The sequence below is a fragment of the Chinchilla lanigera genome, unplaced genomic scaffold, assembly GCF_000276665.1.
Source record: "Chinchilla lanigera isolate Chin_1 unplaced genomic scaffold, ChiLan1.0 scaffold00078, whole genome shotgun sequence".
Classification (NCBI taxonomy): Eukaryota; Metazoa; Chordata; class Mammalia; order Rodentia; family Chinchillidae; genus Chinchilla; species Chinchilla lanigera.
The window spans coordinates 11,057,091-11,072,464 of record NW_004955479.1 but is presented as its reverse complement, the minus strand read 5'-3'; the positions used below and the strand labels follow the sequence as shown (position 1 = coordinate 11,072,464).

Genomic DNA, 15,374 nt, shown 5'->3' with positions numbered 1-15,374 from the left:
ACTGCTAAAGTCAATAAACCTAATATTCTCGTACCTTCGGAAATAAAAGAGAAACAGCCATACAAACTATGCCAAAACACAGAACAATGAAAGTAGAATGGGCTGTTGGATCTTACACTTTTTGTTTTTCTGGCTTCTTGACCATTGTGCTTTTACTTGATTAATGCATTATCACCTATCTATTCAGTTCTCCAAGTCAGAAAAATTATAATCACATCCTCGAAACCTTCCTATTCCTTGCTCTCTTTCTCCTTATCTCTTTGCATGTAGAGAACTGCAATTTACTAACACATACCATTTTGTTTTCTTTTGTTTGAGACAGGCTCTGGCTATGTAGTTCAGACTGGACTTGAACTCCCTATGTAGCCTAGGCTGGGCTCAAGCTCACAGTGATCCTCCTGCCTTAGCCTCCCAAGTGCTGGGATTACAGGTATATGTACACATATCTTTAAGTCTACCTCTGCCTCTTTTTCACCATTGGTGAGTTTAGTCCCTCTTTATCTTTCTCTTTCTTCTGTTTATTGTACCAGAATCTGTATAGTCACCCCATCTCTAAATTCCAGTAGGTAAGCATTTGCCCTAAGTAAGAATGTGTCTAGAAGCTTCTGCTTGCTATGCAAAAGCTCCAGATAAATGTCTTCTCCATGACTCACCTTCCAATATTTTTGCAGCCCCAAACCCTTATTCTAGTGGAAAAGTGACAGACTGGAAATTTTAGAGGGAGGGGTTAAAGAACTGACAAACATTAAGGAAGGGAAGTAAAATTTGGTGAGCATGAAAGAATAAATGAAGTGCAAGAGACAGCTTTGGCTGTGGTTCAAGATCCTGGAGGTCAAGAACTCTGACAGTACGACTCAAAGAATGGCCCTAAGACTAGGTTGCTGAAATTGTCTGAGACGGCGAGAGCATGTGAGACTGTGCTGCTGAATGGGTCATCTGTAAACTTCAGCTCAGATGTATGCTCTTATTCACAAAGAGCTAGTGGGTATGAACACCTCAGGGTAACCTTTCCCCATTCTTGGAAAAACAACTTAGAGCAAAGAACAAAGGGTTACTGTGTTGTTCCTTCCTTGTAAAAGGAAATAATAATTTTGAAGGATTTGGTGGGACATTTAGGAGCCAAGTCAAACTGAGTGTGTAATTGTTTTGTAAAGGTGCTAGGACTTAATTTTCAGATCTGGAATGAGAACAGGTGGTGATTGGTGGCAGGAGTCACAATAGTTTCCATGACGACGGGATTGAGTTTGAAGTCATCTTCCCATCCTCCACAAAACCTACTGCAGCTTTTCTCCTAAGGTACTTATTAAATACTTGTTAAATGAATGATGAACAACCTAATGCGGTGTGTGCTTTGCAGTTAAGGCTGCCGTTCTTTAGCTAGCCCAAAAGCTTTTAAAGCAACAATAATTACTGTATTTACACATGATGTTTTGCATAATTTGCATAATGACTTAACCTGAAAATAATAAACTATGTACTCATTCTTGCTAAACAATCTTGGCCCATTTCATATCCCTATTGTGGAACAAGTAGCCCAGATGTTTGATTAGAATAGTCTTAAGAGAGGGAAATGGGTTCGGGGTGGGAGGGGGCGACCTGTACTACACTTGTGCTCCCGCATCAGCTAAACCTCCTTTTTCATCCTCACTCGAGCCCTTCCCCCCATCATGGGGTCTGCGCAGGCGCTAGCTGCTCCCCCACCCGCTTCGCGCTCAAGAGTTGGAGCCAGTCGCTGGCCCACAGCACAAAAAGGCTACTTTCCCGGCGTCCCGCGTTGCCCTTGGCAACCATTGATCGGCGTCTCGCTCTCCAGCGCTTTTTCCAACGAGAGTAAACGACGCCCCCATTGGTTGGCCGGGGAAGAAAGGCCAATCAAAGAAGAGGTTATAGGGTAGTGGCTAAGGAAGGTTGTTGGGGGTTAGAAAGCTAGGGTTAGAGGCAATCCGTGAGGCTAGAACCCCGAGCGTGGTCGGTTGGAGCAAATATGTCTGTCCGGAGACACATTGGGAATCCTGAGGTGAGGGCCAGGTCCGGATCCGAGAGCCGGAGGGGGCGGGCGCACCGGAAAAGGCGCCACGTGGGCAGGGACGAAGAGCCAGCGACTTCCGCCGCCTGGAAGGCAGGAAGTGGCCGGCGTGAGGAGGGGTCGGATCTGTGGGCCAGGGGCGGGGCGGGCCTGGGGCTCGGAGCCACGTTCGGCATCTCCTGGTGACTGGCGATCTGCACCCTTACGGCGGACTAGATGCCAGTACTGTGTTTGTCTGCGAGGAACGAAGTTCATAAAGACACGGCCCCAACTTTCAAAGGGCTTAGCGTCTGGCAGTGACAGTTGCAGACGAGTGAAAAGTACAAAGGAAGCTGGGAACACTAAAAGCGGGAGAGGAAAGGGAGCCCTCACTTCTGACAGTGGGAGTAGGAGAACTGCAGGAACAAGCAGACCAAGCCCCTGAAAGAGGGGCAAAATAGGACCTGAGTTTCCCTGCCTATCTATAGGACCTGCTACTTCATCTCTTTGACCCTTAGTGCCCTGCTGCATTTGTGGCCATTTAAGGTCAACAAATACTGGACTCCTAACGTGCTGTAGGTGCTAGAATGCAAAGAGGATAAAACGAGGCCTCGGCCCTTCAAGTTCTGTCTAGTGACAGAGACTTGTAAATAGAGTTTGAGTACAGTGTGGTGAGGGAGCAGGATCTGTGAGCAAAGGGAGGACCCACATGAGGGAATGAGAAGAAGGCTCTGGAGATCGCAGGGCCCCAGACATGCCAAGGCCACTGTTAATCACGTGAAGCAACACCCCGGGTAGAACAGCGTGAGCGGAGGTAGGAGTGTGTGAACGCTGAGAGTTCCCTATGGGAGTCTCTACAGAGGCAGGAGTAAAGTTGGGAAGATCCTCTGTGCTTTATACCCAGCTGGAGTTAAGTTATTCCATCTCTTGGTGAATGGCTGGTGCTGTGTTCAGAAAGATGTAAGGCAGAAGCCAGCCTGTGCAGGGGAGTGCCATCATCAAGTACTAGTGAATTCCACTTACTCGGAGAGTAGAATGGCGAAAATAGGGGAAGGAGGGAATGGGGATTGGGATGTTTTTGAGATCTACTACACTATAGAATCACTACAGTAAATAAATGTTTAATATATTTCAAAATTGCTAAGAGTAAATTTCAAACGTTTTACCACATAGGTGATGGATATGTTAATCAGCTTGTCTTACTCATTTTACATAGTGTATTTATCACATTGTATCCTATAAGTAGAGTACGTAAAATGGTGCTTAGACAACTAAAAATAATAGCAAATGTCTTGTCATGGAGATGGAGGAGGTAGGTATAGAGAGTAGCGTTTTTCCACATATTTATCTTACCTGCTGGTCAGAATTCAAGAAGCTTTTGAAGAGTCTTAGTAAGGGAATGAAATGGTCAGATTTGCATTTTAGGCAGATGACTGTAGCTACATTGTAGAAGCCAGGACTAGAGATAGGGGGGATTGGTTAGGTAGTTAGTTAGTCTGAGACAGATCTAATCTGAGGCCATGGAATTAAGGGCAGAACTGAGGAGAAATATTTAGGGTGTAAAATCATTAAGACTCCATGATTTTTGAGAGATGAGTGTGAGATGGATGACTTAGGTTCCCAGCCTGGATTTTCATCACTGCTCATCGATGAGGTCAAGACTATGGGAGGAGGAGGAATAGTTTTAGGTATAGAAGGGGAGGATCAGGGATACCCGATGTGGTACATGTTGTGCCCTAGATGCCTAGCTTAGTCTCATGGAGTACAGCTTCCAGTAATTCTTGAGAAAGGGTACCTAAGTATTTTTATTTATGGCTAAAATATTAGGGCTATCTGAAAATGCTATTCTACTTTCACATTTATTTTTGGCCTGAGAGTTTGGCTGAGTATAGAGTTCTTGGCTGGAAATCATCCACATTTTGAGACTCTTGCCTTGGGGTTTTCTAGCAGGTGGTGTTATGAAGAAGTCCAAAGCCATTCTTATACTTGGTGACTTAATTCTCTTCTCCACAAAGGTATTTCTTGCTAGTGTCTATTTTCACTTATTTGGTAGCACTAGACATTTGTGTCTTTCTAGTTTGTAAAATTTTCTTAAATTATTTTGTTGTTTATTTTCCCCTCATATTTTCTCCATCAGCTTCCTTAAATTCATTATTTCTGTGTTGTGCTTGTATGGCTGATTCTCTATTTTTTTTTTTTTTACTTTTATCTCCTGTTTTGCTTATCTTTGTCTTTTTGCTTTTCTTAGAAGACTTAACTTTACTACTCATTTTTCTATTTTAATTTCTTCCATATTTTTAAGAGCTCTGCTTTTTACTCCAATATTTTTTTTTAAAAAATTTATTTTGAAATAAGTAATTGATTTTTAGAAAGTTGTAAATATACAAAGAGGTCTGGTGTACCCTTCACCCAGGTTATCCCAATGATTATATTTTCTATTAGTACAATGTCAAAACTAGAAATTTGGAGTTTGTACGATGTACATATAATTCTGTTTTATCATGTGTGTAGATTTAATATAATCAGGCTTACATAAATATAGATTTGCAATCAAAATAAAGAACTCTTCCATCACCACAAATACCTCTTTCATGCTGTTCTTCCTAGCCACACCCACTTTGTTCCCTCTCACTATCAGAACTCCTGAAAACCACAAATGTGTTCTTCATCTCTATGTCTGCCTATTTTTAAATTTTGAGAATATTACATAAATGGAATCATATGGCATGTGACCTTTTGAGATTGACATATTTCTACTCAGGATAATATCTTTGAGATACATCCATGTAGCAGTAGTTCATTCCTTATTATTGCTGACTAGTATTCTATAGTGTGGATTCTGTTTACTCATTCAACTAGCATAGGACATTTTGTTTTCAGTTTTGGGGTATAACAAATAAAAATACAAACATTTGTATATAGCTCTTTGTGCGGATGTTAATTTTCATTTCATTGGAATAGATACCCAGGAGTGTGGTTGCTCGGTTGTATGATTGTACTGGAAAGTATATACAATACAATACATACATTGGTTGTATGTATTGTATTGGAAAGTATCAAGCTATTTTCCAGAGAACTTATACCATTTTATATTCCCACCAACAATGTATGAGAAATTCAGATTTTAAGATTTAGCTATTACAAATTGTGCTGCTGTAAACATGAGGGCACATATATCTCTGTGGTATGATGGTTTTTATTTTTCCAGAAAGATAACCCAGAAGGGAAACAGCTGGGTCGAATGGGACCTCTAATCATAGTTTTTTAAGAAATCTCCAGACTGATCTCCATATGATTTCCATACCAGTTTACACTCCCACCAACAGTGGAGAAGGATTCCTTTTACCCCACAGTCCCTCCAGCATTTGTTATTGGTTGATTTCTTAATGATAGCCATTCTTTCTGGAGTGAGATGGAATCTCAGGATTGTTTTAATTTGCATTTCTTGAATGACCAATGATGTTGAACATTTTTTCATATATTTATTTGCCATTTGTATTTCTTCATCTGAAAAGTATGTATTCATCTCAGATGCCCACTTTTGGATTGGGTCTTTGAATTTGAGGGGCCTGATTTTTTTCACTTCTTTGTATGTTCTAGATATGTCCTTTGAGGGACAACTGGCTACAGTTTTTTCCCACTCTATGGACTGTCTTTTCACTCTATAAGTGATTTCTTTTGTTGTACAAAAGCTTATAATAACAAGATCCCAGTTGCTGAATCTTAGTAGTATTTCCTATGCGATCCAGGTTTTGTTTGTGAACTCTGCCTACACCTATGTCTTCAAGATGCCTACCTATTTTCTCTCTAGTAGATGCAGCATTTCTACTTTAATATTTAGATCTTTGATCCATTTTGACTTTAGTGCATGGTGATAGACACAGATCTGGTTTAGTCTTTGGCTTGTGGAAAGCCAGTTTTGCCAGCACCATTTATTAAAGAGGCTTTCATTCTTCCAATCAACATGTTTGGCCCCTTTGTCAAAGATAAGATGGCTGAGTGTGTTTGTAGTTGTGTCTGCATCTTCTAATCTGTTCCACTGATCCTCAGGTCTGGTTTTTTTGCCAGTACCATGCTGATTTTTATCACAGTAGCTTTGTAGTATTATTTCAAGTCAGGAATTGTAATGTTCCCTGATTTGTCTTTGTTGCCCAAAATTGCTTTTGCTGTTGCAGTTCTCTTCTGGTTCTAAATAAATGGTAGGAGTGTTGTCTCTAATTCTGTGAGGTGTGCTAATGGTATTTTGTTTGAGGTTGCATTAAATCTGTATAACAATTTTGGAAATATGGCTATTTTCACTATATTGGTTCTTCCTATCCATGAGCAAAGGATGTCTTTCCATTTTCTAATATGCTCTTCAGTCTCCTTTTTCAGAGTACTATAATTTTCAATGTATACATCTTTTACTTCCTTTGTTAGATTGACTCCTAAGTATTTTAATTTTTTGGATGCTATTGTGAAGGGTGTGGTTTCCTTAATTTCTGTCTCGGTGAGTTTGTTGTTTGGGTACAGGGATGCTATTGATTTTTGAGTGTTGACCTTGTACCCAGCTATACTACTGAATTTGGTTATTAAATCTACAAGTCTTTTGGTAGAGTTTTTTCTATGTGGAGTATCATGTCATCCATACATAATAATTTAACTTCTTCCTTTCCTATCCTTATTCCTTTTATTTTCTCTTGTCTAACTGCTCTGTGTCTTAGTTACTTTTCTCTCATTGCTGAGACAAAATACCCAACACCCACAAGTTAAAGGAGGGAAGGTTTATTTTGGCTCACAGTTTGTAAAGATTTCAGTCCATAATCAACTGACTCCAAGGCAGGGTGGCATGGCAGGCAGGTAACAGTTCATGGTGGTGGAAAACAGCAAAAGAACAAGAGCAAAATAGAGGAGCAAGCCTCTTTTCCCATCTTATATTATATGCAGGCTATCCACTCTAGGGTGTGTGTAGCACTCACACCTCCAACCCTAGCACTAGACCATGAACCGTCACAAACTCTAGATTCAGCTGCCTCTGAAAAGCACCCCCTCCACATGAGGCTTTGGGGAACCATCCAAACAGAAACCATAACACTCTGGCTAATGTTTCCAGAACTATACTAAATAAGAGTGGTACAGTGGACATCCTTGTCTTGTTCCTGATTTTAGGGTGAAAGTCTTGTGTTTGACCATTTAATATGATGGTAGTTGTTGGTTTATAATAGCTAAATCTTGGAAACAATTCAGGAATGAAAGGAAAGAGGTAGTCTTTTTATATAATGGAGTACTACTCAGCCATAAAGAAGAATAAACTTGAGACATTTATAGGTAAATGGATGCAGCTTCAGACCATACTCGTAAGTGAAATAAATCAGACTCACATGTGTAAACATCATATGGTCTCCCTAGTATGAGAAACCAGAAGAGTAAATAAGGTCTAAAATGTGCAGTAGATATTATGAAATGGGAAGTAAGTGTTCAAAATGAAAGAGGAATGGGTGGGGGAAAGGGGAAAGGAAGAAAGAAAGAAAAAAATACAAGATAGTTATTCTACTAGTTTCTTTTAATTCATTGAAAAGAAAGATTTGTGATAATATTGTTTGGAGAATTTTTTATGCCTATATCTCATAGTCAGAGTAACTACTTTCAAGATAACAATATGCAATGTATTAACTATTATTATTATTCTGCTATTATTTTGTTCTGAAATTTTCATTTTTTTTTCCATAAAATAAAAAAAGAAATCCAGATTTTACAAAATCTTGACAACTAATCTTGGTATTGTCAATATTTTTTAATTTTAGCTGTTCTAATAAGTATGTAGTGCCATCTCATTGTTGTTTTAATTTGCATTTGCCTAATGGACACCAAAGTGGAACATCTTTTTGTGGGATTATTTGCCATCCACTTATACTCTTATGTAAAACATTTTTGTGTGTCTTTTCCTATTTCCTGATTTTTAAAAAATAATTTTTTGCTTTCTTTTTGTGTCTTATTGGTGACTGTATAAATACTTATTGCACAAGTAATTATTAGACTTATATGTCCTGTCTTATTGCATTTTGTTTTTTCAGGAATTTCTATTTGCCCTTACTTTTGTTCTGTACTTTTTATGAATAATGTAGGAAGAGCTTTCTACTATAATTTTTATATAAATGTTAGTAAATAGTACATATGATTCTTTGACTTGCTTTGTTTCACTTAACAATATATCTTGGAGCTCTTTCCATGTCAGAAAATTATAGCTCAACTTATTTATTTTCTTTCAACTCTTACTTAAATGCTTGCTGTAGTTAATCACAATTTTGCTTTTATTTGTGTTTTGTTTTACTCATTGTGTTAGACCTCAGCTGTACATTGGATTGATATGATTTCATTAGGCGTACTTTTCAATTATAGCCAATTTTGTTTCTTATTACTTTTACCCCCACCTCCATTCACTGAGTCATCTGCTTCCGTAAATTTAATGTGTATCTTTCCAATTCTCCTGCTGTTTTTTTCTTACATACCATACAACATTATTTTGTATGCTTATGCTTGAGCATTAGATAAAAATAATATACTGTATGACTTCACAACTTGCTTTTATCAAGCAAATTATGTGTGATATTCATCCATGTTGATATATCTTTTATTTAAACCTCTTAATTGCTGTATAGCTAATATAGCATATGACTAGCTGGGTGTGGTGGCACATACCTGTAACCCCAGCACATGGGAGGCTGAGGCAAGAGGATCCCCCATGAGTTCAAGACCAGCCTGGGCAGCATAGTGAATTCAGTGCCAGGCTGCACTGCATAGCAAGATCCTGTCTCAAAAAAAAAAAAAAGCATATGACTGTACCACATTTTCCCTATCACTCCACCATGGTAATCACCTAAGTTGTTTTTTACTATTTGCTATTGCAAACACTGATGCAGTGTACATTTTCACTGTTTTGACAGGTCTTTATAAATACAGGTCTTTATATATATATGATACTAGTCCTTTGTTATGTGGGTGCTTTACAAATAACTCCTGCAAGTCTAGCTTATCTTTTCATTCTATTAACAGAGTTTTTGTAGACTGAAAGGTTTTTAAATATATTTTACTTCTTAGATTTTAATTATTTTGTAATAGCTTTATTGAAAGATAATTCACATATTATAAATGCACCCATTTAAAGTATATGATTTCATGATTTTAGTATATTCACGGAGTTATGCAGTCATCACTACAACTGATTTTAGAACATTCTCATTGCCTCAGAACAAAGCCAAATAACCTCTAGCTATCACTTCTTTATTTTCTCACTCCCTCCTAGTTGTGGAAACCATTATTTTCTGATCCTATAGATTTGTATATTCTGTGTACATTTCATATAAAAGGACTCGTAAAAAATGTTATCATCAGTGTTATTTCATGTATCAGTATTTCATTCCTTTATTGCTAAGTAATATGTGTCACAATGATGTACCGCATTTTATTTATCCACTATTAGATTGATGGATATTTAGGTTGTTTCTACTTTGGGACTATTATGCATAATTCTGCTATAAATATTCAGGCACAAGTTTTTGTGTGGGCATATATTTTGATTTCTTTTTCTTTTGGTGGTGAGACTTGGGAATGAGCCAACTAACAGTAATCCCTTTTTTTCTTTTTTGTGCATGGTCTCAATTTCTCCAAATGTCTGTTTTTCTTTTGCTTTTATTGGAGATGTTTCTATTAATCAGCTCAGACTATCATAACAAAATATAACAAACTAGATGCTTTATGCAACTGAAATTTATTTTTGAAGCTGGAGTTCTGGAGCTGGAAGTCCAAGATCAGTGTATAGCTGATCCAATTTCTGGTGAGGACTGTCTTCCTGGCTTGTAGGTGGTTCCCTTCTTACTGTCCTAACAGTAAGGTGAGGGAAGGGTTCACTGGTGTCTCTTCTTCCAGGGAAGCCAACCCTATTGAACAGGGGATAATGTTCTCAGACTTCTTTTAATTTGAAGTTATTAATTTATATTTTTAAGTAGGAGATTTTAAAAGATGATTGAGATCTCTGTCTATTAGGAAGAGGTCTGTGATGGTGAGCATTATTATGGAGTGACCTCCATAGGCCAAAATTTAGGGACTCCTCATATCTGTCCCTTCAGCTGTTTCCTTTCAAAGTAGTCATGTTCCTCAGAGTAAAGGCCTTGTTGAGCTTCTGGTTGGATTAGGCTTAAAGGTTAAATGTTGACATTAATGTGCATCACCCCCTTTTACCTCTTTTTCGGTAGATATCTCTACCTTCTGCTGTGAGGAGACCTACCACTCCAAAACTCTTTCAGGGATTAAATTTATAGACACCTGCGAGGATGTCTATAAGGGCAGTTATTCAGTGGCATAGAAGGGGAGAGATTCAGAGATTCACCTGCTTAAGGAGCCCTTCAACCAGCCACTCCTTTATTTTGTTTTCTTTTCGAGACAGGGTCTTGCTATATAGTTCAGGCTGGCCCTGAACTCATTATATAGCCCAGGCTGACCTTGAACCGGCAGCAGTCCTCCTGCCTCAGCCTCCTGCTGCTAGGATTATGATTGTGCACCACCACACCCTGCCCAGCCACTCCTACTCCCCATTTGTAGAGTGCCTCACAGTGTTGACTTCTCCGTCTTTTAAAATTTGTTTTTGGCTTTTCCAGTTGCTCCTTAGTCTTTGGCTGTCTTGAGTACATCATGGCATTCTCACTTATTTTTCTGCTTTCTAGAGCTCAGGACTCTAGTATTCAGTTACCGTCGCATCTCCCACTCTCCCTGTTTTAGGGTAACTTTCTGTCCTTAAAGTAAAGTTTTATTGAGATTTGAGGAAGGAGTGTAGTTAGATGCATTAGTTCAGTCTGTCCTCTTCACCCAGTAGATCCGTAGGGATGGTGCACCTTTAGAGCTTTCAGTGATACTGTAACATGCATGCCATAGATTTACCATCACTGATACAATATTTTTTAAACTAGTTTACTGGCATACCTACAAGAACATAAGAGGGGGACCTTGTCTGCGTTGTCCTGTTGCCCAGCATACCATAGTTGGCTTATAAATATTGGTTCAATGAATAGACGAATATATATCTGAGTCTGAAAGAAGACAACACTAAAAGTTCACTGTTTAGAAATTAGAAGCCTATCAGTGGAAATTAGCCTAAGTGTTTGGCTCACAGAGAACCTATTGATTGAGAAAGTGGAATCCTGGGGAGCAGTTATTAAGTGGCTGACAGAGGATTGATCCCTATGTCATTGGAGAATCAGAGGAGAAAGATATCACTGAAGCCAGTGGAGCGGAAACTGAAGACAGTAGGGTTGTATAACAGTCTCGCATGGCATAGAAAGGTCAAGTAAATTAAGGATTGAAAAGTATCATATTCAGCAAGTGGGGGATTTCTGATATTGGGTAGCTGCCATAAGAACCTCAGTAGAGTGGTGGGGGCAGCAGACATTGTAGCAGGTCAGAGCAAGCTACAGAGAAGCAGTACAGGTTTGTTGTTCTTACCCTCAGGGGTTCATCTAGAAAGAAATAAAGGTGGGGTGGTGTTCCAATTATATATTGACTTGCTATAAATCAGTCTCACATTCTAATGGCTTAAACCAAACAGAAAGCATTATTATTATCTCTCATGGTCCTGAAAGTTAATTTGGCTCAGCTAGGTGGTCCTCACATGGAATTTCTCATGGTTTTGCAGGCAGACAGGGGCTGGGCTAGTGAAGGCCTCTTCTTTCAGATGTGTAGCTATGTTGGTTGAGACCTCAGCTGGGGCTGTTGGCCATACCACCATCTATAGATAGATGCAGGTTGGGCTTTATCACACTTGGTGGCTGAGTTTTGAGGGAACCATGTGGAAGCAATACTACTTGTTACTATCTAGCTTCAGAAGTGCCTTCTGGTGTCACTTCCATCATAGTCGGGCCTATTCTGATTCTGGAGAGGGAACATAGGTTCTACCCCTCATGGGAGAGAATAGCATCACAGTATAAATGGGTAGGAGATTTTCTGTGGCCATCGTGAAAAACAGTCTGCTACAAGTGGTAGCTGCTGAGAAAGGAGCTGCTGTGCATGGAAACATGGGTCAGGGTTGGTGTTTGAGATTAATGTAATTGGGCCAGGTCAAAACTTCCATTTTGAAAAGTTTCCCTTTATAAGACTTATTTTAAATATAAGCCTCCCTTGGAGCTGGTGCCCATTCCTTTCATTTTTTTGATCTTCCTCTCTATAGATAGGTAGAGTGATTCTGAGCAAAAGATACAGTAACTTTTTAAAAAAAAATCTTTTCAATGTAATGTTATTACATATATTGCAATGAAATACAGCCTTGTAGAGCGATATGAAGTCAGAAAAGCTTATTCATTTTGAATGATTTGTGATTCAGACGATCTCACTCCTTTTTAAAAATTTTTCCTTCAGAAATCACTTCGACTTTTTGTTCATGTTCTTCAGTAGTCATGCATTCACAAAGTCTTGTCTTTCCATAATCTGCCAGTGTGCAAATGAGTGATCCACCAGTCATGTAGCTCACAGCTCAGTGTTTCAGTACTTCCCAATGTTACCAAGGCCTCATGCAGGCTCCTAGGTCTATATTCAGGCTTCTGTACTTAGAACCCACCTCTCCATGTCCAGCCTTATAGCACAGGGTTCCATATACCAAGGATTCTAAACATTTTGGGGGCTGCATTCCACTTTGAAATTTGGTGAAAAACAGGACTCATTGCAGAGGGAAAAAATGCACACATAGAAAATTTTGTGTAGTTTGAAGGGACTCATGATCCTTCTAAAACCCATCAAGACCCCATATGAAGACCTCTAGCTGGAGTGAAGATATACAGTTGTTGTAAGGATTAAATGAGATAATGTAGACAATATGCTTAGTCAAATGCCTAACAGCATAGTAAATGCTCAATAAATGTTAGCAGCAATTGCCATTTGGTTGTTGTTAGATTTTCTCTAGCAAATAGAATAGTTCGTTCTTTAAATGTGGTAGGCGGTTTTTTGGTTTGTTTTGTGGTATTGGGGATTAAAAACCAGGGCCTTCACACTGAGCTATATCCTCAGCCTCCCCCCACCCTTTTTGAAATAGAGTCTCACCAAAGCAGTAGTGGCAAACTTATAGCACGTGTGCCAGGGCAGGCTGTTTGTATCATTGAATGCTCTAAAAGGTTTGCCATCACTGCACTAAGGCACCAAGTTACCCAGGCTGCCTTGACCTTCCAGAGTGCTGGGATCACAGGCATGTGCCACCATGTCTACCTTAAACGTGCTTTTAAAGTGGCTTTACTACTAGAATTTTTTCTGTTTGCAGTGCTTTTCCTATCCTTCTTCACCATCTTTTTATGAACAGAAGTTCAAGCCTAGTGCTTGCTCTCGCATGAATCCTCTCTTTTTACCCCCAATGTTTGAGAAATCTCCTTTCACATTTCTAGAGCCCTGAGGTCTGCGAGGCTCATGTGGCACCAGCATGCATGCCTCATGTTGCTCATGTCTTTATCTGAGTGATACTTACTTAGTAGCACCCTAACTTGTAGTGGGAATGAAGAGGTACAGGGTGGGCCCCAAGTGCAGGGCGTGAGAAGTGTGAATGGCACAGAGAACAGTAAAAATCCAGGCTGGGAAGGGACTTCCTTCCAATGGGGCCCTGCAAAGGAGACTTAGGAGGAGATGCTTATGCTGCGTCTTGAAAGTCAAGTAGAAGTTGAGTAGCAGGAGTTAAAGAGGGAGACAGGGAGAGCATTATCTTTTGACCTTCCCGAAAGATGTAGCCCTCAAACAGTCTAACATGTTTGGTTTCTCAAAGAGCTTGTAATAATACCACAAACATGAACTTTATCAGCTTCCTGCCTCCTCCTGATGAACTTCATTATGATCACATACCATATATGTTTATTTTAAATATGAATCCAAAGCTGTCCCCTTCCTCCTGAGCTCTAGGCCTCTGCCCATTAGCTCATAACTATTTGCAAATTTCTCTCTTATTTCAAAGCAAAATAATATAACAAAGATTATCCTTTAGCAGCTCTCTTGGTAGCAAAGCAAAAAGACCATCTACTTATTCTCCTCTCCCCCAGCCTCCCAACCCATGCAGCCTGCTGTTTTTTTGCTTCTGCTCCTGTCGGTTTATTATCTCTGCATCCACCAGGGCTGTCAACAATGTCCTGACTTGCTCAGTCCGAATTCTCTTTTCTGTTGTTCTCTCACTTGACCTGCATTCTTGTATGCCTGCTCATGCATGACCTTTTGTCCTCTGACCTGACAGACAGCATTGTTCCGTGCTGTCCACTCCCTTTTTCCTGCAATTCTTCTTTAATTTTTACGACCCACTTTCTTATGGCTTTTTCTGAGTCACATTCCTCAACTGCACACATGTTTCTTCCAGATATGCTTCTTCCTTAATTCCTGTTTGGGGGGCATTGTTCTCCTCAGAGTACATTGATTTTCTATTTAAAAGATTTCTTAAAACAATTTCTTCATTTCTACTACCAGTTTCTTAGGACTATAGATCCTGTTGGTACAATAGATTCTTGATTTATTATTGTGTCTTCTTTCTTGACCACATTCATATTCTCCACTTGCTACCAGAGTGATCTTCCTAAAACAGAAACATAATCCTATCATTCCTTCCTAAACCTTTGGTGACTTCCCATCATCTTCTCCAGAGTGTCTCAAATTCAGCACTGGTGACATTTGGGCTGGCTGTTTCTTTGTTGTGAGAGCTGTCCTGTCATTCAACACCATCCCTGACCTCTCCAGATTAAATGCCAATAACACTCTACCACCCATTTATGGCAATCCAAAATGGCTCCAGAAATTGGCAAATATCCCTGGGCTCAGAAGTGGGCAAAATTGTACCTGTTTGAGATCCACTGATATACAGGATGAAATTCAAGTTTCTCAGCATGTATACAAGGCGCTTTGTGATCTTCCTCTGGCTTTTTCTCCAGCATCATTCATCCTCATGCCCCAGTGCTCCCTGTCTGCAGTTACTGCTAGGTTTCTTAACGCTGACTCCTTATTCTCTTGTCTCTATACTTCGCCCATGATTTTCTTTCTACCAAGCTCCGTTGCTTCCATCCACTACTACTTTTGCTTGATTAACCTTTAGAGTCCTTAGAATTCAGCTCAAAAGTCACCTTTAAAGAACCAGTCTGTGATCCTGAGTCTAGATTAGGTACCAGTCTTACACACTGGTGTCACTCTTCTGCTTCCCTCTCTTTGTTCATCACACTTGACATCTGTATATCCAGCAGGCAGTGAGAGCTGATGGCAAAGACTTTTTTTACCTCTGTGTCCTTTCTAGTAGACACTCAATAAATGTCGACTAATGAATGGTTGGTGCTCAATAAGTCTTTGTTGAACAAATGAATAGTCTTCCTTGAAACAGCTGCATTTCACAACTCTT

General features: G+C 39.5%; 1 protein-coding gene across 3 annotated transcripts in view; it reads left to right on the top strand.

Moving 5' to 3' along the window:
• The first annotated feature begins 1,208 nt into the window (after window positions 1-1,208).
• The window catches only part of Cep41 (centrosomal protein 41kDa), a 45,937-nt gene continuing 31,771 nt past the window's right edge, over window positions 1,209-15,374 (top strand). The window contains exon 1 of one of the 3 annotated variants that reach the window (XM_013503299.1): window positions 1,209-1,296. Coding sequence is in view for 1 of the 3 variants with exons in the window: in XM_005402444.2 (XP_005402501.1) it covers window positions 1,985-2,017 (33 nt within the window). In the remaining 2 variants the exon portion in view is untranslated. Of the gene's footprint in view, window positions 1,297-1,882; window positions 2,018-2,272; window positions 2,820-15,374 lie in introns of those variants that run through there. The other 2 variants (XM_005402444.2, XM_013503300.1) reach the window with 2 other exon arrangements.